The 23,268-nt window shown below is 48.0% G+C and overlaps 1 protein-coding gene across 2 annotated transcripts in view; it reads left to right on the forward strand.

The window, feature by feature from the left end:
• LOC144120731 (acetylcholine receptor subunit alpha-type acr-16-like) overlaps positions 1-20,955 on the forward strand; it is a 185,438-nt gene extending 164,483 nt beyond the window's left edge. Inside the window, exons 3-6 of one of the 2 annotated variants that reach the window (XR_013312481.1) lie at positions 1,124-1,210; positions 6,558-6,667; positions 8,289-14,734; positions 14,828-20,955. Coding sequence is in view for 1 of the 2 variants with exons in the window: in XM_077653392.1 (XP_077509518.1) it covers positions 1,124-1,210; positions 6,558-6,667; positions 8,289-8,768 (677 nt within the window). In the remaining variant the exon portion in view is untranslated. Of the gene's footprint in view, positions 1-1,123; positions 1,211-6,557; positions 6,668-8,288 lie in introns of both variants that reach the window. The other variant, XM_077653392.1, reaches the window with a different exon arrangement.
• The last annotated feature ends 2,313 nt before the right edge of the window (positions 20,956-23,268 follow it).

Consider the following 23,268-nt stretch of genomic DNA (forward strand, 5'->3'; position numbering starts at 1 on the left):
TCGCGATTCTCGGGGACTCGTAGAGGAAAAAGCTTGGCGGTTTCTTCCGGAGAGGTCAGTTCTGGAGATGCTGGCTCTTTGGTGCTGCACGCTTAGTGTCTTGATTGAACGGTTTCCGTTCCGGGTTCGATCCATTCTGCGGGATAAGCTTTACAATGAGCGCAGTAAGAAGCTTTGGAGCTCGAACTTTATTTTGAAGCTTTATTTTGTGCGGTGGTTGTTAGAAAGTGAACCTCTACAGCTTTGCCTTCCTGTACCGTAGAGGCACAGCGCTTTATGCTGCTTTTCAACGACTCGAGAAATTTTCCTATAGCGGGTAAAGGCGCTTTGAAATCACCAGAAGTGTCACTACACTATGCTTAGCCAGACCGTGGGCTTCACCACAACGTGTCCGAGCAGCAGTCGATTGCATACTACCTGTATTGCATATATGACCTCGCAAAAAAGGCGACAGTATCCTAAGCCCGGCCAAGCACCGAGACTCCAATATAACCTCTAAAAGCTTCTAATTTGACATCCAAAGTTAAGCACGTTCGTTAACAAGGCATCCACAGTGACGAAATGCAATCGTCCGTGAATATTCGTTAATAGTTAGCACCTGCAACGCACGAGGTGCGGCCGGAGCTCAGTTCTAGAAGCAATGCGAGCCCAGTGGCGCTATAGATAGATGCACTTTGCCATGAATCCAAAGAAGAAAGTAGACCGAATGCTTTTACAAGGTTGGTGCTACTAAGTGTAAATCTCAACTCATTCACATCGGACACCTTACAAGTAATACTGAGCGCAGTGCGTTCCACTTACTATAAAAAAAGTCTCTAACTTTCTTTCAGGAACCATTTCTTAGAATGTCAAAGCTTTGATGAGACGCGGAAACACGAAAATAGTACCCGCAACAATTGAGAAAATCTTCGTGCACGGGATTTTTGTATTGTGTAGCGGCACTGGGGCTGTTGCAGCGAAAAAAGCCATTGTGCCATTCAGTTCTAACACTGTATGGTAGAGCTTGTTTCGCCTGCTGTGTTGTCCTGGACGCTTGCGCTCTCGTTCATTTCATGGCGGGATCGCGAGCGCGCACACTGCCTCTAACCCCTTAACCGCTCGCCGCGTCCGGCCTCGCGCGCAGGTGTAACCATCCTGTTGTCCCTGACGGTATTCATGCTCCAGCTCGCCGAGACCATGCCTCCGACGTCCGATGCCGTCTCCATCATAGGTGCGCCGGATGTTCGGCTCTGCACAGCCACTGCATGCTAAAATGGGTCTCTCTGTCTACGGTTCTAGGAGTGTTGGTGGTGGTGGCAGTTTTCATGTCTGTGAGTGTATGTGTTTGTGGAGCGTATACTGCAGTGGTGGCTGGTTCTTGGCATTGTCTTGTCTATCTAGTAGTGGCGGCCACATTGTTGCCTGTACATAGCGTTGCTGACTTTTTCTCATCTAGTGCTTGTGGCGTTTTTCTAACGTCGGTAGCGTGTTGTGCGATTTTATGTTATTTTTTTTGCCTGCTCTGTTGCGGAAGGCGTGAGCCTCATACAGAGAACATACTCGTCTGGTCTCTGTGCTTGCCTATACTTGTCTTCGGGATGTACACGTTGCTGAAGTAAACGCGTGCATATTCAAGGTCAGCCATTACGCATTAGTAGTGTCTAAAGAGCAAGTTCTCCAAAAGCATTCGGCCTTGAGGTCTACGCAATCTGAAAACACTGCTAAAACTGTCGTGTTCACCCAACAAAGCAGCAGCAGTAGCAGCAGCAGCTCCGTTGTCGAGTATACTTGTTTGCTTTGCATCCAAAAGAACAATGAAAAGTATGACTCACTTCGCGGGAAAGTAAACGAGCTGCCTTTAGACTCACCCAAACTGCTTCTTGAATGCAAACGACAAATTATAAACTCGTTTGTGGAGTACTTGCTTCCACTTCTGCGTAATGCGCAATGGTTTCGTGTCGTGCCTTTGGAACAGTGCATGAAAGCGCTTGACCGAGAGCGGCAATAAAATGATTGAGTAGTTGCAGTGAGTAACCGATACGTAGTGCAAATATAGTGAAGGGCAAAGGTATTGCAGCGTATTCCTGCTTTAAAATGTACTCCAGCGTCCGTTCACCGCATAAGTGACACGAGTGTATTAAGGCCTCACCAAGAATTGATCTAACTCGTGTGTCTGAGAAATATCTGCCAGAAGCCGCTGCTTGCTTGCCTTGTAAACAAAGAAAGCAATTTTGATCCACAAAACTACGTTAGTCGTGTCTTTTCGGCAGCTACGTCCTCATAGAACTCGGCACTGTTCCGCCCCGGCTAAACTCACATTGCCCTCGAGATTCTGACCTTTAAATTCCGCATAGTTGAGCAGGTACGAACGCCCATTGAGTTCACCTCCGCCGTCGGTCGGGCCGAGAAGCTTGGCGTCCACTGCCGCTGCCAAGATCCGCTCTCGTGTCCGCGCGAGTGGAATGGCAAGGTGCCTCCGATTGAGCCTCCGTTCCAGACGCCCAGCCAGCGGCGAAGCGCCCAGAGTGAGATCTCCGGGTGTGCCAAGCCCGAAGCCTTAATTGGGCGCCCTCTCCTCTCTTGTCTTGCTCGCAGGCGTCACCATTCTCCTCTCGTTGATCGTCTTCATGCTGCTCATTTGCGACAAAATACCCGCCACGTCAGACGCTCTGCCTCTCATAGGTGCGGACCAGTCAAGTGCGATCGCTGACAGAGACACCCAAGTCCTCCCTAACGGCGCTGACTGTCTTAAGAGGACAGGAGAGCAGTGGGCAGTAACAGGGCAAAGACATTGGCAATCGTTGGGGATTAGACTCGTAAAGTAACACCTAATAGTCATTGACTCTTATCGATGTCAGAGGTCCTTAAGAAAGATTATCGATGCTGATATCAGGCGTTCGTGACAAATGACGCCTGCGTAATGATAAAAGGCAATCAGTGTAAATAGAACAGCAGACACAAATTTTCAGTGATGATACCATCGGTTCCAAAACAAAGTAGCAGCTACGATAACAAAGAACTCTCCCTGACGCCTGGTGGTATGTCAATTGCTTCATAACATTGCACGTATGCTGTACTCCTCATGTTGCGGCCTCCACAGCAGTGGGAGAAGCGGAAAGCTTGAAATCGCGGCCGCGAATAGTCGCGCTGTAATTCTTGCTGGTAAAAAAAAATGTCTTTGCTCTGTTCCTGTCTTCCGCATTGTGATCTGCCAATCGTTGCTCAATCATCCACAAACCCCACTATCCACGCTGATTCAAAGCATGGCCTCCACCGTGGCCCCTTGCTTACGCTTATGTGCGTGACCTACCCTGCCTTTCCCCACACACGTACTGCACTCTAACGCACTAAATCCGTGTGGAGCTCTAAAAGCGAAGACACATTTATATCAGTGTCGTCCTAAATTTTACGGTTATCGCACTGCGCCATGCAGTATACGCAGACAAAACAGAATTGGTGAGGCAGCCCTTGGGGGCCTCACACTGACTCTCCACAACTTTTCTTCGCCTCATATGGCATCTATTACTGCTAACTCCTGCATGTAGAAACGGTTTTATAACACGTTTCGTCGCGGCCTACCTAGCCTAGAGGTTTTCAGGCACGATCAACAAACTTACTGTGGCTACAGGTATTTAACATCTAAACACGGTTACAAATTCGGCCCAGCCAAGAACAATGTACACTTCGGGTTCATAATGCACTGTATACATCTAGTTTTCAATATAAAAAAAAGCTCTTAAGTTGGCCAATCTCCAAAATTCATGCCATTGCAGCTTTAGAACTACCATTTGCTCTTCGACAATCAGACCTCCACGATGATTGCAGGAAAGTAGTATTTTTATTTTTCTGAAAGAAGTGGTGCAAAGACTTTTTAGCAAAAATCACCGTCAAAAACGTTCGACTAAAAGTAACGTGTAGCAACACATAAAACAAGCGCTTTTAAATCAAGTAATTGTTGCTGAGTATGCGTATACAGGCGTAAAAAGAGAAAAGTATAGAATTACGCTTAGTAGGCGAGACGCATGAATAGCTGGGCGCAAATATCTTAAAAGTTTGCAAGCAACTAATCCTTAAGAAAGAACCCCGAATCAATTCAACGAAGCAAGAAGACGTTGAACGAGCACAGAAAATGGTGCACCGAATGCGACGTGATTCAAGAATCTAATTTTTGTTCTTTTGAAACGAGAAATTGAGGAACCTTCGAAAGAAAAAAAAAAAGAATGAACGTCTCTTACCCGGAAACGAGTGCGCGAATAATATTTAATTTGCATTCGCATTTCGTAAGACACCCTCAGACGGCATAATATGACGCAGAGGAAAAAAAACTGGCAGTTAGGCATTTCTGCAAGCAAACGCCAATAATTCTGCGCCTTAGATTAACGTCGTTCCAACTGCGGAAAATATTCGAATGGCACAGAGCCGAGCTTCAAAACTGAGTTATGGCCTGATTTGCGATTGTCTTTTCGATGTATCCTATTTTGTTATTTTTCCTGAAGCAGATGCGAGAGATCTTAGAGCCGGCATTGAGAGAATTCTGAGCTGGTTCAGGAGACGACGCAAGCTGTGCCGGGTGGAATTGCTGGCAAAAAGAAAAACAGATACGGCATCAACCGGAAGAAGCAATTAGGAAGCCGGAAACGCTCGTATCGGCATAAATTTCGAGGCGGCCAGAGAAGGCTGTAAGGCGGCAAGTCGCTCCCCGCGTAAATCTTGCTGCCGTGATGCTCGAGCGGCCTAAACGGGCGTTTGCATGCGACCGCGTCTTGAGCGCGGCGTTTTCCCAATAAGCAGCAGTATGACTTAGCGCAGTTTAATATTCGCTAGGGATATTATATTCGGAAGCACGCAGAACTCGCAGAAAAAAAACGTTTTTTGGCAGAGGAAGCTGAAGATTGACGTTGTTTAGAGCTCTGATAATTTTTTTTCCCCTTTTAATAGCCCTGAGAGAGCACCTTCAGGATTCAGATGTGTCGCAAATCTCACGGTCTCTGCCTCACATTTATCGAATGTGCCGGTTGAACAACGTATTTTACGACATAAGAATGCGAGTTGCCAGTAGCCAGTATGATTCTCAACGTCAGTCACAACTCGAGCACCAAAGATAAATTGAACGGAGTATTCTGGTCGTGAACTCGGTCTGGGTGGTATATTGATCAAAAGGCACGTTATCTGCTATTTGCAGTTGTCGCATGGTGACAGACGGGCAGGGTGTAGTGTTCTTGAGCAATTCCTAAAGGTATGATAATGCGGTATAGTTTGTGGATGTACGTACTCACTGCGTAAATGAATTAACCTATGTTTTATCTCTCGCTAATCATCATACGTTAGAATCATAGCATATAGCTTTTCATTCCTTACCGCTTGAGATCTTCTTACCTAGCTTACTGGGTTTTTGTTTAGCTACTGCACTTTTTTGTGCCGCTTACTCTTCCGTCACTGCCGAAAACTCTGCTGGATTTCATTCTGTAGACCACTATTTGTACGCTGCGAGTTTTGTCGTTTCCGCTCCAAGTCAGCGTGGTTTCTCATCGTCTAGGTTAAACATGCCCTAAAGAAAAATATGCGCAGCATGGCTGTTCCAGCTTGCCTTGAATACACGCTTTTCTGCACGTGTGCCTCCTTGTTTGTAAGTGCAAGCGCATGTTTCTTTATAATGTTCATGACTAGCAGAAACACTAAAAAACAAGCCAATACTGCCTGAATAGAGATACTGTATCAAAAGGCTCTACGATAGTCCAGTGCATGCTGTTAATGCCGAAACTTAAAGGTTTCTTAGAGCAAGGAAAAATAACCCGACATTTGTTAAAAGGAGCATTGTATGCTGTTTCTTAATGTCATGATCGTGTATCGTGTTGGGCAAATGTTGACACCCGTTGCATGAACCCGTGCATTATGTCTGGGACTCTTGCGGTGATACAGCCATCCTATGCATGGAGTGTTTTGCGAATGCGCAGTTTTATTCTGGAATGCTGACTTCTGAATGCTGATTTTTCGTATGCCCGCTTATTGCTCTTTTGATCCGACGTCTCAGTAGATACGTCGGCGCTATGCTTAGATACACTCTAAGCACGAAAAGAGTAAAAATAAAAAAGGCAGTAAACTGCACTCACTCTAAGGGGCAGGGTATGCCGCCCATTCCCATGGAGTAGATTTCCATCACTAAATATACCGAATACTTAACTGCTGGCAACGAAAACAAATTCCCTCTTCAAAGCATGCGAAGTTCTAGGAGTTGCGAATATTTTAATCGAGGTTCCGGTATGTTCTATTTTCCAACCCTAGGACCTCCGGTTCAGCGTTTAAAAGCCTCCTCCCATTGCTAACTGCGTCAGGTTACTGTGCGTTGTAGTGGGAATATACCTCCGTTGCCAGGAGTATGCATTCTCTATATTCAGTTTTATAAATCTGCTCTCCAGCTTGGACAGCATACCCTGCTCCTAAAAGAGAGTGGGCTAGAGGGCAGCTTACTCCCTTTTTTACTCCCAAATAGGCTTTTTCGTGCTTAGAGTGCATCATGTCCCCTACAGTGTGACTAACAGGTTGTGCGTGTTTGTGGCTTTTCGATGCACCTCTTCCAGGAACGTATTTCGCCTGCATCATGATCATGGTTGCCTTTTCCGTGGTCATGACGGTGGTGGTCCTCAACTACCATCACAGAAACCAAGAGACGACCGAGATGCCTGCTTTGGTGAGTGCTTTCTCCGGCAGTCTGGTGCCTGCGGTGTGTGTGTGCCGTGACACCTCGACTGTAGCCGCTGGTGCTAGCGCGGTACGCTACAATGGATGCCCACTTATTCGGATCGCGGTTCTAAGCCGCGTCTGTGATTTACTCCGATGGCATTCCAAGACGTGCGGGCAGGTATGCTACACGAAATAACTGAGTCAAAATTTTGCAGAATAGAAACACATCATACACTCTAAACGCGAACACGTCTATATATGGGCGTGAAAAGAGAATAAGCTATCCCCATTGAAGTTAGCCTCTGTCCATAGATTACCGCATCCTGACGGCAAAGACGCTAAGTTCGCTGGAAACTGAGCTTCCATGAACTAGAAAAGGAAAATGAATGGAATACAGGTGTCGCCATCGCCGGTCGATTTCGCAAGTAAACTACGGTGCGTCGACACAAATTTTTGCGCGGGTCTCAGAGGCTATGGGTGACACCGTCATTCACTTCAACACGGTAATCACGGAGTTCTTATCGGTGAAGACGTCACGAGTTTTAACCGAGTGGATGGAAGGTTTTTAAACGCAATTTTCTCAGCAATAAATGCGTCTTACGCCGTCGGACAAACAGCAAACAAACCCAGAAAGCGGCATACAACCAATTTTTCCAAAGAGAGAAAATTGGATGGAGTGGTGCTCAATGTCCCCATATGAGTTTTCGCTTGTCACTGCCCCAGCTCCACGGGGAACGCCGAAGGCTCAGTTACATTTCACACCTTACGCGCTCTTCACTCTCTGTAGAACAAGACATTCTAATTTGTGTGCATCTAGGGTGCTTCAGGAACTGCTAGAAAGGAATCATCAGTTGTGTTGACAATTTTTTTGGTCCAGCAAAGGGTTGCTCTTGGCAGTGTCTGTGTTTCTTTAGCTAAAAAGCTAATATCAAAGTTTTGAACGCTGGGACTGCCAAACTCTTCTTTATGCTCACCTTCATTATCGCGCCAAACTTTTCCATGATATGGCGTTTCACATTGTGCTGCTGTCTTTCACAGCACGGCAGTTGACAAGGAAGTGAAAAGAGGGGAATCTTTAATTTCAGGAAGGCTAGAGAGGTCGCTCGGAGTAACGTGTCTCTCGCCTGAAGCTCCACACGTGGGTAGGGGGGAAGGAAGAAAGATCGAAGTAGAGAGAGAGATTGTGCGAAAATGAGAAGTGATGATCACAATACAGTGACACGCAATTCCGAAGGCCAGATGCACACAGTCTTCATACACATACTCGGCCCCTATGGCAGATGTCCCCTTAGAGACACGCGTCCAGTTCTGCGTCATACAAAAGCTGCAGTACCGCTCTTGTTATGCACTGAGGTTAACTACTTTCTTTCTGAGCGCTTAGGAGTCTCCTTGGGGCCTGATTCCACTTGACGTAGGAAATGCGGTTCCTTAATTAACATACTGAATACATAGGCAAAGAGTATGGAAAGCAGTCTCCACAGCTTTACACAATGAGCAGTTGCGGCTGCCTTCAAGTGCAATTCTGTTAAGGTAGCGGGCCATAGAAACAACCGGTTCTCATCGGCACAGGGCGTTTTTCTGTGACCGCGCTCTAGCGCTGACACACGTGGCGCCATCTCTCGACGCAGATCCGCACGGTGTTCCTCGTGTGGCTCCCCTGGCTACTGCGCATGGAGCCCCCGGGCCAGAAGGCCACTCGGCGCAGCCTGTTCCTCAACAGCAAGATGAAGGAGCTTGAGCTGAAGGAGCGCTCCTCGCGGAGCCTGCTGGCCAACGTGCTGGACATCGACGACGACTTCCGCACGGCCAACAGCGCCGTCGGCGACTGCCACGCGGCAGCCCGCACCCCTTTCCTGGGCGGCGGCGGCGGCGGAGGGGCGTCCACGGTGCACGCCTGCGTCCACTCGTCGCGTGAACTGAACTTGATCCTGCGCGAGCTGCGCTTCATCACGAGCCGCATGCGCAAGGACGAGCAAGAGCGGGAGGTCGTCGGCGAGTGGAAGTTCGCGGCCATGGTCGTCGACCGCGTCTGCCTCATCATCTTCTCCGCGTTCACCATCATCTCCACGTGCGCCTGCCTCTTTTCGGCGCCCCATCTGGTAGCCTAGCGCAGTCTGCTCCTAGGAACACTCGCGCCGCCTCACGGAGTAGAAGACACACCGTTTCCAGCCGCCTCCTGGACTGTCTTCTGGACTCGTCTGCTCACATGTCTTCTGCACGAGCCAACCGTGGAAGCCGCACCACGCTGGAGGACCCGTGTCCATTTCCAGAGGGTCACGGTGGCCTCCTCAAGATCCCGTGGCGGCCTTGACTGTTTGCTTAGGTCTGAAAGAATCTGCTGAAGGTTTCGGTACAGGAGGTGTCCTCGCTCTTGCGTTGCGCGAGGCTCAACGCGAGACATGAATTTCGTCGCCACTCGGGCCGCTCGAACTGCCCCCCCGAAGGAGGCAGCTCGTCGAAACGATGGAGACGTTTTCTAAATTCTGTTTTCGCTCTGCGCCAGTTCCTGCACCGCAGGCGAGAAAGCGTGGGCCTTCCCCAACTGGTTCAACACCGTCCTAAGCTGGGGCTCCGGTGCCTCGGCTTTTAGTCTAACCTAGGATAAAACGGAACGAATGGAGTTACTGGCTGCCAAAGCCGTTGAAGGGTCCGCAGGGACATTCGCTGACTAGCGATTAAAAAGAGAAGAAATATTGAAATAGATCCGGGAAAATGTCGTAACGTTCACTTGACGCACCTCATCTTCCTCTGGCATGGCCTGTGGCTGGTACGTCGTAGTACACGTGGCGTCCGCTGCAATGTACTGGCGCCCCCATCTCCGGCCCGCCTACGCGAGGCCAGGCAAGTGCAGCGCCTTCCAGCTCACAAGCAGATGTCCACCCCATCTGGTCACTGAGTGGTGCGTAAAAGTGAAGTTGAAAGCTGAGTGTGTCTGGCAGCAAAGGACTATCCGTGCGCGCGAGAAGAGACTATCTTAGGACTGTGTGTACTATTTTTACAGCAGCGTCATTTGACGGGTCGCGTCGTTTCAAAAGCGCGTTTAGTCTATCGAGATGTGCGGCTGTGCCATTTTAGGCCAGTTGTTCTCACAGCAGTTGCGCGATTTTGTGTGTGGCGATGCTCCCTGTGATGGCGAGCTCGGTCTCACCCACAGTGAAGGGTGCCTCTTCGTCGGCAGTGAACGCACTGCGATGCGCCATGGGCGCTGGACTACTTCGAAACGAGCGCCCTCTCGTTAAGGCTTCAGTGCTGTGAGAGTTCTCGGTATCTGCTTTTCGGTTCTTTCCCAAAAATGTTGAAAACGCTTCGAATATCTGCGCAGGAAAGCGCAAAAGCGCAGCACTCCGAATGGGCCATGAGTGTGTTAACAGGCAGTGTTGAGCTTAAAGGTGAAACAGAAAAGTTAGCGTTTGTTTGTTGCAAAGAATTACCGTTTTTACCACCGACCTTGAATGTTGGCGTTGTCATGTTAGTAATCTATGCGGCCAGACCAAAATCAACATATTTCTGAAACTTTTCACGTGAACGGTACTAAGAGTGAATGCGTGAAGACCAATTTTTGTAGAAAATCCTCTTAGGAGTTCAGAATAGAAAAATATGTCTGGAATCTCACTACAGTGTAGTAGCTCGTAGAATAAGGTTCATGAGGGTCTCGACGGTACAGTCCGTTATGAATAGTCCCCATAAATTTGGATGCTCATAGCTAATTGCTGCGTAATAATAAAGGGTGCAAAATCGCTTAATGCAAACAACCAAACCGCTGCGGACAACATCGGACACGCACAGGCCTTAAGCCTGTGAATCCTTAAAACCGCGACACTGCAGTCTTCCCTCTTCCAACCTTGTTCCTTCTTTCACCAGATCAAGTTGCCGCTCTTGATTGGTCCGACGAATTGTCTCCTTAATAAAAATTCAGTGCTTCGCGTTGCCTAAAGGTCCTGCGAATTTCAGAGCAAGTCAGTCGCTTATCCCCGCCTCACTAAGATGTCACTCACGAATGAGGCGGCCTACTAGAACAGCTCACTACCTTAGCACGTGCGAGTGACGTTGACCGCTGCTAATCCAAGTTCTTGCCAAGCGCTCGTAATGCTACAGCAGTGCCAGATTTTTTTACTCTAATAAAAGAAAATTTCAGCATGGATATTGGAGACTAATTCTAGACACGGAAATCAGATGACTCGAATTACGAACTTCAAAGGGCATCGTGTTTCGAAAACGGTTCATGAACGTCAGTGATCGTGATTAAAACTTTTCGGTAGAAGAAAGAGTAGTTTAATGGCGCTTTATAGACTGATGTTTGTAAACAGTGTATTCAAAACTGTGAACTGTGTAATCGAATGTCGAGTTTCACAGAAAGATCAATGCAAGAGAAGCCATGGTAGCAAGCTGGCGAATGTAGAGATACGTTCATGTAGCTTTGCCTTCGAAAGTCGTTGACGAGAAAAGGTCCGGTTCGTCACTGGATTCGAACACACGCCCTTTACGAGCGTCAATAAATTTTCTGCTGCACTGCGCGAGGCCAATTCATTTGCTAGCGAACCGACTCTTCCTATGGGCTGATATCATTTTTAAATCCACAGCTCCCACGTTAGCTATAACGAGAAAAAATGCTACGACGAGCGTGCTTTGTTACTTGCATACTGCCTTCACTAGCTCACACGTCTTCATTGTGTATCATTATTTCGAATTTGCTCCCCGTTGTTGTCAAGCCGATGCTGTGATTGTGCCGCTAAAGGGACCATGGTGTTGAGTTTGCTTTGTTTTACCGTCCGCTTGTTGCTATTGAATTCCCCTTCTGCTGACACCATAAATATCTGATCCAGTGACTTCACTATCCAAACCAGTGAATCCACCTAAATTCACCCAGTTTACGCTTTCGATGTTGTCTGGGCGACATTACTGAAGGAACCTGAGGCTAGCTATCTGTGGTGCGCTGTCTGGCCGCGGCAGATGTGTTGGAAAAAGCAAAGCTGGTGAACCGTTGGCCTCCGCAAGTATGAAAAAAAAAGCGACAGCTGCCTCTTGTTCTTGCGATGCGTGAGCAACCTGTTCTGTGCCGGCATGCGCGCACATCTGTGGCTACATCTGGTGATTCGTATTGAGCAGTTCGTGTCTTGCCACCCTCGAAGTATAATACTAAAAGGGCTGCCATACAGTGAAGCGTGCTCTGATCATGGCGCGATTCCTGCTAAAACTGCTCACATGACAAACGAGAGGTGGGCACACTCGCGTAGTGATCTTTGGCCGCTGCACTTCCGGAACTAATTACTTCCGGTCTGTCCGGCGCACAGGCTACGTTCTCGGAGTCCAGTCGTACCCAGCGCCGGGTTCGGATTCCGCATGCCTGTGCGCCGCCTGCGATCACCGAGGCTACCGTAGTCACGCGTCGTTCCGGTTACAAGGTGGCTGATCCGCGTAGAAACACCGTGTCCAACCCGGAGCGTGTAACACTACTGGCACGCATGCTAACCATATGTGAAAACACATAATCATACTTGTGTGGGCTGGCATCAATGCTTCTGTGATACGACGTTGTGTTCTTCCACATGTGCGTCTCATCAAACAACATCCCTGTCATCGTCCTCACATTTTTCTAGAAAATAATTTCGCCTACGTCACGTGACATGTAGTCTGTCAATCGTCCCACGGTGGAACTTTTGTGCTGTCTCCCCCGAGTGCCAGTGTCCCGAAACCGTTCCCGGAAGCACCGGACAACCGAACCTGGACATCGCCTCGCTTGTTGTCTCGATCACGTGAACTTCACGCCTCAGTTCGATTGCTGTACACCCAGCTCATCAGCGCGAGTGCGCTACAGTCAGTTTGCTCGTCAATCGCACTTCACGTATGTTGTGGCATTTTGGCTTTTTTTTATTGGTCCAGACATAACGACGTCGTTTCGATGTGCGAGGATGTTTCGCTTTTCGTGCCAATGTTTGACCGTTTCCTTCCGTGAGTTCCGTTTCGTGCCAGTGTTGCCAAACCCGCCATCGCCTCAGCATCAAGTCAGAGACCAAGACCTTGTAGACTACGAAGGGTGGAACGTCGTGTTCTGTAAATACTTAGAATCGCTCTGCATAACAGTTACTATGAACGTTGAGTCTGTTTAAAGAATGTCTACTCCTAGTTCGGATCTTATCGCGCCAGTTATTTCTTCCTGCGATACTCTCGTTAGAATCACCCTCCTCTCCCTCTTCAACCGGGCACCCTGTTTAGGTAGCGTATACATTAGTGGGGTCACTTTGTCCAGGATTCCGCGCTGCGCTGTGTGAACCGATACGCGCGACTTCTTCTCGTAGCCATTAACAAACTTTACCTCTCTACCGAATAAACTATAAACTGCACAATGACGAGAAAGCTAACGTGAGACACGCATATACCGGGACCTTCTAGGTAGACTCAAGCTCAATAAAAGTAATAGATGAATTGAGGGGCGAGCGTAGAGCAACAAAAGGTGTAAAGTTCCCAGGAAGTGAGCCAGGTATTCGGATGCAGTACATTACGATCGACTTAGGTTTCAGCCAGTAGTGGCCGTTCTTTCAAGGCAAATTTACTTGGCATACTTATACGACGCCCGTGCACTTTCCTGGAGGGGAAAAAAAATCAAGGGCATTTCAACTATACTCAACGGAGAGACTCCTGTAGCTGCCTGAAGCCCCGCTGTCGGCATCGCACTGCGCTGCGGGCCGCGTTTGTTTTTATGTCTCCTTCCTCCCTGCTTCGCTACGCGCAACTGAAGAAGCAGCGTAGCCCCACACGTGTTTCCCGTCGTCTTTTACCCCCGCATATCGAGTGTGTCCCTGTCTACTGCAAAGCTAACACAAAGCTCAATGGAGTCGCGCTGCGCTGCTGGAACCGGCGCAGGCAGTGGCCTTTGCTCGACGGCTGCTGTCGCCACGCTGTGGACCGCGCGGCGCGCCACCACGCGACGATGGGCACGGGCTGCGTCTTCAACTTTCTTTTAACTCGACAGCGTAAGAGCGGAAGTTCGGAGGAAAAGCCTTGCGCGTTGTCGCACTAATTCAGGATTGGTCGGCAGAGATCATGACGTCACACCAGAATCAACCACTGAGAAGGAGGCACTGTTCGCGAGATGTCAAGTCGGATGACTGATGAGGGGTTGGCGTGGTGCCAGCTGCACAACAGTGAGCGTGTGGAAAGTTTCCACTGCCCTGTGGGTGACGCGTCGAGTCATGTGACAGGGTCTGTGACGTGGCTCTGGGGGTGGAGGACTAATGCGGAGCGTAATGGTGTCTGTGGAGTTGCGAAGAGGGGCTAACTGACTTCTAGTGCTATCGCATTCGTATTCCTAAGGGCCATTTAGCAGTTTGAAAGCATTTAGGGCACCCGACGAGAAACATCTGGGGTTTCTATTGTTATCGGCTGCTGTTGAAATGGCGCGTACTACATGCAGTAGGGGCACTGGCGAAAACTTAGCGCAGTACCTAACGAGATCGAGTCGCTACCGTCATTTTAGTCATTACGATTGCAGGATAGCTGGCTTAAGAATCTGGAATGCTTTGTAAATCAGCGTAAAAGGAGGTGGGGCGATGTGAAGCTGCGGGTAGCGTATGGCGTCTTCTTTGTTCATATTTGGCGCGGCTTCATCATGAGTCTGTACGTCGAACAACTCAGTTTCTTTGTTCTTTTTTCTTGTTACTTTTTTCGGGCCACCCGTGTTCGAGTCAGAAGCGCAACCACGCTGTTTGACAGCTATTAAAAGGAAAGGAGGATTATACGCACTATCCGAAGACAACAGGTCACTTCTGCGCTGTAGGTTAAAGATGATATTAGAGTTGGAGATTTAGTTTCATCGTTGGATTCATTTTTGTCTTTCACTTTACATTTGTTTTTTTTTTCTTATCACAGAATTTAAGTACATCTTTAGTCTAGATAAGAAAAAGAACAATAAAACGAAGACTAAGTCTCTAAACAGCAGAGGTGGCGCATATAGCGGGATCATCAGTTTATACACGTAAACTGATGACAAATTTTCACCTCAATATTTAGGTTTAGGTAAACAAGTCGCCAATAAGCGGCTGCGGTTCAAGGTATGTGCTCGTACGCAGACACTCCGGTGACATATGTGCTAGAGGCTGGCCGTACAGCCGACGGGTCACCTCGCGTCAGCGTCGATGGAAAAATGGTATCCCAAGAAACATAATTACAGCTCCTCTCGCAGCCAGTCGCCCTCTCTCCGCACTTTTTTTCGATGCGAGAACCGCGCGTCCACAGCGCGCCGCGATCAGCGACGCCGTCCGAGTGGAAGAGGCCACCGCGAGAGGCGTGCACCTAGGCACCTGGAGTACAAACCCCGCTCTCGATGTTCGCCGGGCGTCGTTGTGCACAGCGATCCCCTCTCCCCCACTCTCTTCCTCCTCAACCGAGTCTTCCCTTCTCGCCCCCTTCGCCTATACCCACCGTATACGCGCCCGAGAGCTGTGGGCTTAGCAGTCGCAATGCGCACCTATACGTCTCCGGAGACAGGGAGAGAGAGAGAGCTCTCGGGTGTTTGCGGTGCTCCCGTTTCCCTGCAAGAAGCGAGCCCAGTATTTTGGTGTTTCGGTGTCGCATGCATTTCGTTACGAAAGCCGAGTGTCTCCTTTCGTCGTGTATCTGCACGAGAATCTTATTTTGAGCGCACCCTACACTGAAATGTGACGAAATATGTTTTGATTTGTTGGTTATGATTACCTGTCCATGACTTTCAAGGCGCAAACAAAGCGTTTATTTTCTCTGTTACTCCGTTGTTCAAAGCAGCGAGGCCAGCGAGAGACGATTTTTTTTTCGGTTTTATTCCTTTCTCTGCATTGAATCGTTGCTTTCTTTAAAAGTGACTAAAACTGACTGAAATTACTCAAAAAAGCTAGAAAACTGTTGAATATGTTCTTCTGCCGGGAAGATATTTCCCGCACTGCGCAGTTCTTTCATCAACCAACCGTTAGGAATTATCATCCCATAGTCTGAATAGGTTATACGCCACAGTGATGGAAATTCGAGTGGAAGATACAAGGCCCTGCCAGGATATGCCTCTTGAGAAAAATTCCTGTACGCGCGAAGCTACTACCTGCAAACGCACACAAACCGTCAGTTCTCTGCCCTGGCGTGACAGTAGGGCTCGAAATGAGTGAAAACCTGGACCGAATCCTTACTACGGCGTTTATTACGCTGCCGCAGTGCTGGATATTTTTGAGCGCTATACATCGGTCTACCACGAATCTTGCGCCACGTGTCGTGTTTCCTGTGCTGTGCGTCTGGTGCGCGAGTTCTGTCGACTCTGCGGACCGGCAACCCTTGATCGTCAGTCAGGGCACGAGCTAAGTCTGGCGAGGAATCACACAGGCCACGTATATCCGGCTCACTCCCAGTCCTACCGTGAATAGTCGGGCTGCTTTCTGAGCGATTAGAAAGAAACAGCAGGGTTCTTAATTCGAGCATTACAATCACTGAGATTCTTGGGAAGAAAATGAATGGCGTAATCTCGGACGACTGACGTGCAAAAATATTCGCTGTCCAAACCAACCCGCACTTTAGCATTAGCTACAACGCTTAGAGGACACGTTTTACGTCGTGCTAGAATTCGCGTTGACGGACATAGTGTTCATCAGCCAATTATCCTATGATCATTCGATCCTTCTTCAGGCTCCGTGCGCGAATCGAGATCATGCAGGAGTCAAACGTATACTTTTTTGTTAAAATAATCTTGCTTATAAGTGTGACAGCTGGAAGGGCCATCAGCATATCGACGGCCGATATTTTCACACTGCACCGGGAGGACCACCACGAAGCGGTGAAGAGTTCATAAGTGCTGACAGCTTCGTTAACGCAGCCTCCGATTAGCTGATGCCTGCTCCAGCTTCTACAACTCCTCACAGCTTTTCAGCGACAGGGTATAGATTTCGTCTGAGGCAGCAGTCTGTGCGCATTTTAAACGATATCCTAAACGTCAGTTCGCAGTCTGTTGACTTGTTGGTTGTTCCCATTGCCTGCCCATCAAGGCCTACATTGAAGGCACTTGTTACTTTGGTTTCTCCTGTGCATGTTCTGGTAGCGATTCTGCTTACTTAGCAGGTCAGGTGATCTGGAGCGTGACGTGAGAGTGCTCGTAGAAACGCTTCCCTTCTTTAACTTTGTTCTTGTGGTGCCATTTCAGACATCGCTGGGGCGTGAATACTCTTTCCGCGGGGCTTTTTCTGTCAGCATAAAAGCATGGGAAACGAAGAAGCGTCGGCGGATTGTAAATAGGCTGTGTAGACTGCGTTGTTTTGCGTGAAGCTCGAGCTGTAGTCCTGCGGAACGTTGTCAGCCGCACTTCCCTGCCATCTCGAACGCATCCTCGGACGCGTACCTGCATTCACTCCGATATCTACTGTTGTTTTCAGTCGCGAAATGAATTACTCCAGTCTATGTATTGAATCTATGGCTAATGGCTCTACGCGATGCAGTTATGTATCGCGAATTCTATTTCCAGCCTGCAGGAACAAATGCGCACTCAGTATAGGATGACGAAGGATGATAATAACGTAGCCAACGTATCCGAGTACAATCGTCTGTTCTGCATTTAATGTTTTCTCTTTTTTGTGTACATCGCAATAAACTTCACAACGGCGGGTGGTGTACGCCAAGTTTGCGGTGCGACTTGTAGACGATGTGCTGCTTGCCATGACCCAAATGTTGCACCACTAACTTGTAATTGATTTCAGTTTCGCAGCTTTTAGAGGGAGCTCCCATGTACGTCTGTTTTTTCTTTCATCATTATTATTTTTATTTCGTATTCTGTGGCCACTGTTGTCAGGAGCACTGGAAAATGTTATCCGTGTCAATCACGTGACTGATGCGTTTCATCACCCTGACTCTCTTTTTCTTTGGCTAGGTTTTACCTTGCGACGTATTAGATTACTTCGATGACAGAGCCCGTCGTCTCATGCGAAGTTTCAGAACTCCAGACATTGTTGTGTAGGGCACACATAGCCACAAATACTTTTCGTCACTGTGAATAGTCTATTAGAACTGAAGAATCATAGCTGAACTACGTTGGTATTAAACTTCTCAGAAGGAAACACAAATCTGAGCATTAGATAGAAGTGGCTGAAACACGAATAAATCAGGGAGTGCAATTCGTTTGAAGATAAAAAAAGAACACGTCGGATAATAATACGTTTCTTCTTTTATAGAATGAGACAGTTATTTTGCTGCACAACTACTGCCTAATTTATTGGAACTATGATAATAGGAACAGATTCAACGGCAGATTCATGCGCTCAAGAGATTAATTCGTGAAGGAGGGGCTGATTACAAAGCACTTAATGTGTGGACACATTTTCGCACAATAATAGCGTATAAATATTAATACCGGGGAATGGAAGCGGCAAGCTGTTTTTTTTTGTTCTTTTTCTTTCATTATTACGCTGCCTCATCATCCGGCTTCCGATACGATTAATTGAATTTATCAATATATTCAGGCTTAAACGGAGTGTACCAATATATAATATACAAGTTTCAAGTGAGGACGTCACTCCTATCCTCAGTACAGCCGTTTTCAGCCCCAATCATGCTTCGACGAATAGTAGCTCCCGTGCGAAGACGTCTTAAGCATGTTCGTGATCACAGCAACGTATTCTCTTGTTATAACTCACAATTCTACCTACGTTGTAACTGCGCAAGCGTTAAGCTCAGCTGATGTAGCTGTCACTGCACTTTTTCCTTTCTTTTTACCTATTCAGATGCACCGATACATTTAATGTACAGACTACCTTAGCTGACAGCTCCTGTAGCCATAAGCCTCGTTAGTTACACTCAACCTTGGTTCAGAAAACTTTGACAGCCCTTTGCAGGAAGCATTTTTTTTTCACCAACGCAGAGTGAAAAATAATAAAGGCTCTCGTTGGTCTCATTTGGCTTCATAACGTATGCACATGATGATGACAAAAAATGGGCTCAAGGAGTTTTTATCCGTGGCCTGTTTGTTATTTTACTGCTGTTGTCAGGGAAAGCGATCGCTTAGCGCTTCCGCTGTGGACAATCATGTTCAAATGTCCACCATCTGTCTGCCCCGTGTCTGAGCTCCTGTTATTCTTCCCTCCACAAATTTCCTTTTTTTATTTTCTTTTAATGCTGACAAGAAAGCAGGCGGAATGGCAGCTTCATGGCAGCGGATGCATGCTCTCCTCGTTCAATGGCAGCTGCGTGCCCATTTTAACGTTCGCGCAGTAGCGAACAAAAAGAAACAAATCACGGGAAAATAAAGAAACGTGCTGTTCGAACGCCTGTCGTCACCATCCTCGTTTCCCTAATGACTCGCCATATACAAGGCGGCCCGTGTCATTCTCCCGAGACCATTGTGGCTCGCAGGCCCGGTTGCCATGGTTTCCGCGTTTTATCCACCGCGTCTCACGCATTTACGACGGGCGCTGTTCTTCCATGTAGTGCGTAGATGTCCGTTTTCTTTCTTCCGCTGGCAATACATTGGCTCGCGCGATGAAAGCGCGATTCCGTACAATCCTGTGCGATAGTGCGCGCTCAACGAGGAGTGCACAAGAAGAAGAAGGGCCCATACACGTGTCCGATATCAGCAACGCTCTTCGGCAAGGGTTTCGAAGAGAGCGGTCGTTGCGGGCGCATTTGATCTGGAATTAACGCTCGGCGCACTCGGCGACCAGTGCCATCACCAAATGCTGAAGCACCTGTGCGCTGAGAGATTGTTTGAGGGCGCACTTATCTGACGTCGTCCGGAGAATAAAGAGGAGGAAGGAGGCCGCTGAAAGCAGTGATCCAAGGACAAAAGAAGGACTTGTGACGCGGCTGAATACTTGCACTTTGATTTCTCTGGAGTGCCTGGCATGAAACCTGAAACGCGTTAACACGTGAAAACTACGACACTGTGGATACGTCCTGACTAATGCGAGTATACCAGAAAAGGGGTTAATTAAATGCGGATTTTTTCATTCCTTTCTCCAAACATGACACAGAATGGGGTCATAACGTGCCTCTTGACGGGTACTCTCGTAACAGTCTGGTGTCGCGGTCCTGTCCGTCGTAATTGGCACGCGGGCAACTCGTTACGCAAGTGGTGTCTGCCGTATGCCACCGGAATAAACAGTGTTTGCCGACAAAGCCGCTCTAGTGGATTGTTTCCCCGATAGCTGTGTTTTCGGGCTCGTGTATAACTAACTGCAGATGGTATAGCTAACTTGCCACTATCTCAACTTTCTTCTTCTTCGCTGACTAGACTCGCTACAAACTAATTAAAGTCACCTTATCTAGATGAGCTGCCTCGCGTCTTCGAATTTTGTAGCTCTTATAATCCCGTTCGCTGAACTCGGGCGAAGCGTTTGCTGTTGTCAGGCTGACCAGCGATGTAGATTTTCTGAGCCGGGTTGCATAAGCATAATTCTTCGGGCGTGTGTCGAAGTGGGTGACAACGGCTGCACGGCAGTCCGCTCACTGGCAAAGGACGAAAAGAATAAAAACTCAGCAGTGGGGACTTAACCAATGCCGAATGAATGTGAAGAGCCACTTATGCTGCTAGCAGTTCTCGAAAGACTGTGAAGAGGATTATACCTATGGCGCCTCAGGGCTCCGACAGGGGATTAACTTGATTATATCATCTAACTTGCCGCTTAGACGACACAGGGGCCAAGTAAAATAAAGCAAGCTTAGCTAAGGTTAGCTTCCACGCCGGGCATCAAGGCTGCACGAAGGCATATAGAATCTCGTATTCATTTTTCTTGAAATTAAGTTGGAGTCCTCGGTTTCTGAAATGTTCAGCTGTAGTTCACAGCAAGGCTTTAGCGCGAAATATCTTCCTTTGATCGCGTTATGTGGCTAGGAGATCCTGGCGGGATCCGGGCTTTTCACAGATGTCGCCACTGGTGGAAGTAAAAGCTTCAGTAATGAGCTTTATGATCGCTCGCGACAATAAGGCCCGTCGCACTCAAGACAGTTGCGTTGAATGTATGCTGGAAATAAAAGGTGTGCTGTGTGTGCGTGTGTAGCGGTACTTGAGGAAGTGAGCTTTTAAGGGCGAGTAAGACAGAGTCACACGTGAACATTCGTCGGCGCAGAAGAGCAAGAGGACATTCCCTTTAGACGTCTCTTATGATTTGTGTATGTACAATGTACACACAGTGCTCACCCAGTGCGAGTTGTAGGCCGAAGAACGTGCGCGTGTGTGTGAGTGTGCATGCGTGTTAGAAATTGTTCCCTTGTTCCATACGCGCTGTACCTTCGCATTGTGTACGCTTGCTGTGTGTCGAAAGCGTGGGAGAAAGGGGCGGAAATAAATATGTTTCGTTTGCAGTTGCTTGTTTTGTTTTCTTCGATGCTTGCTACGTTTTCTTTCATTCTACGGGAAGTTTTGGATACACGGGGGCGGAAAAAAGGTAAACATTTTTCTTATTATTCTTACGACAGATCACCCCTAGCTTGTGTTCAGGCCACAATAGTGGCGTACATTGTAGGCGAGTGCATAACTGCCACCGACATATGCCTGAACGCAGATAAATGGCTACTAACGAAAGCTGTCTGATTTTTAGCAGCCCCATAGTCCTGCATGCGCAGACATTTATTAATGCGAAAGCATTACTAGTCCCATTACAAGAAAAGCCAGCAGCTTGTGTGTGTACTCACAGATGGCACAAAAAATCGCAGCGACGACAAAAAAATATGTTGACGTCATCAAGCGTCCGTATGATGCACATAGCAAGCCGAGAACCGCAACTTCAGATAATCTTACACATATGCTATATATATATATATATATATATATATATATATATATATATATATATATATATATATATATATATATATATATATATATATATATATATATATATATATATATATATATATATATATATGCTTCCCATCAACTGGGTCCGCCTCCGTCTTTGATCACTCCCCCCACGTTTTGCGCGAGCGGCTTCACGAGGACACGCTTCTGCGTCATGATGTCGCATGCTACTCGAGAAGGCAATGCGTTTGGTCGACTCATCTTTCTGAATGCTCATGTTGCACAGAGACCGCAGCGGTGGCCTAACAATAAATAAAAAAAGCAGCGGTGGCCTAGTGGTTGAGCATCCGCCTCGCATGCGGGAGGTGCGGGATTCGATCCCTAGTGCCGCCGTGTACCCACCGGTGATAGAATGGGTACAACCTTCCGCTGGTACGGTGCTCGGCTTAATCAGGGTGAAATGTTTGGAAAATGGGTTCCTGACCCCACCTCGAGGAACCGAAAAATACCTTGCGCCATGGCACTATTTGGCCGCAGAAGTCCTTGCGCCATAAAAATTCATCATCACTCAATCAATCATGTCACACAGAAAGAAACGTGGCGCCAAGTATGTTTCTGAATACAACCTCTTGTAGAGAAAGTGCCGTCGCCATAAATGTGTAAAAGCACGCCGTAAAACACGTTGAAAAGAAAAGCTGAAAAACAACAGTGAGTGGCAGCTATCGCTCAGCTCCGCCGAAGTCCTTCGCCGGCAGCGTCACAGCGGCCAGCATGTGATTCTTTTTTTAACAAGAAGGACGCAATCCTGGTCTATCGTTTTGAATGCCGTTTACGTTGCAACGAAAACATAGATTATAGCTTACACGGCGGCGAAAACGACCTGTCGTGTCTGAAGAGCAGCAGCCGATTATACACACACACAATCCTGTCAATTTGATCTTTGTGTATTTATCGCTTTCCTTCATTCACAGTGTAGGAGGCAATAATAGTCCGTGCATTGCGTTTCCACTGCTGGACTAGACCTTTCTCTTCAAACAGTTCTGGGCTCACTCAATAAGCTCCATTCTCCTTGCGATTCCTCTAACATACTCCTGTAAAGCGTGCACCACCCCAATAAGAGGCTTAATGTGGGAACGTTGATCTTTTGTGGTCTTCGCTTGTCTCGGAAGTCTTGTAGTGAGTGAGTTACCTTTCTTTGCAAACAGTGCTGTGCTCATTCAACAAGCTCATTTCTCCTAGCGGTTCCACTGGCATACTCCTGCGAAGCATGTACCACACCAATAAGATCCTTAATGTGGAAAAGTTGACCTTTGTGTGTGTGTGTGTGTGTGCGTGCGTGCGTGTGTGTGTGTGTGTGTGTGTGTGTGTGTGTGTGTGTGTGTGTGTGTGTGTGTGTGTGTGTGTGTGTGTGTGTGTGTGTGTGTGTGTGTGTGCGTGTGTGTGTGTGTGTGTGCGCGTGCGCGTGCGCGTGTGCGTGTGCGTGTGCGTGTGTGTGTGTGTGTGTGTGTGCGTGTGTGTGTGTGTGTGAGAGTGAGTGAGTGAGTGAGTGAGTGAGTGAGTGAGTGAGTGAGTGAGTGAGTGAGTGAGTGAGTGAGTGAGTGAGTGAGTGAGTGAGTGAGTGAGTGAGTGAGTGAGTGAGTGAGTGAGTGAGTGAGTGAGTGAGTGAGCGAGCGAGCGAGCGATCGAGCGCCTAATCGGTAGCTTCATTTTAGCGCGATAGTGTCAAGAAAATCCCGCTGCGGCAACGACGTTGTGAACGAAAAAGCAGGCGGCCTGCCTTCCACCTAGGTCACGTTAAATTCTGACGTCAGCACAACCTGCCCACCTCGGCAGGCGACAACTGCCCGCCGTATTGCGAGCGAGCTGCTCACCGCGGC

This window comes from Amblyomma americanum, chromosome 2 (genome assembly GCF_052857255.1).
Source record: "Amblyomma americanum isolate KBUSLIRL-KWMA chromosome 2, ASM5285725v1, whole genome shotgun sequence".
Lineage (NCBI taxonomy): Eukaryota > Metazoa > Arthropoda > Arachnida > Ixodida > Ixodidae > Amblyomma > Amblyomma americanum.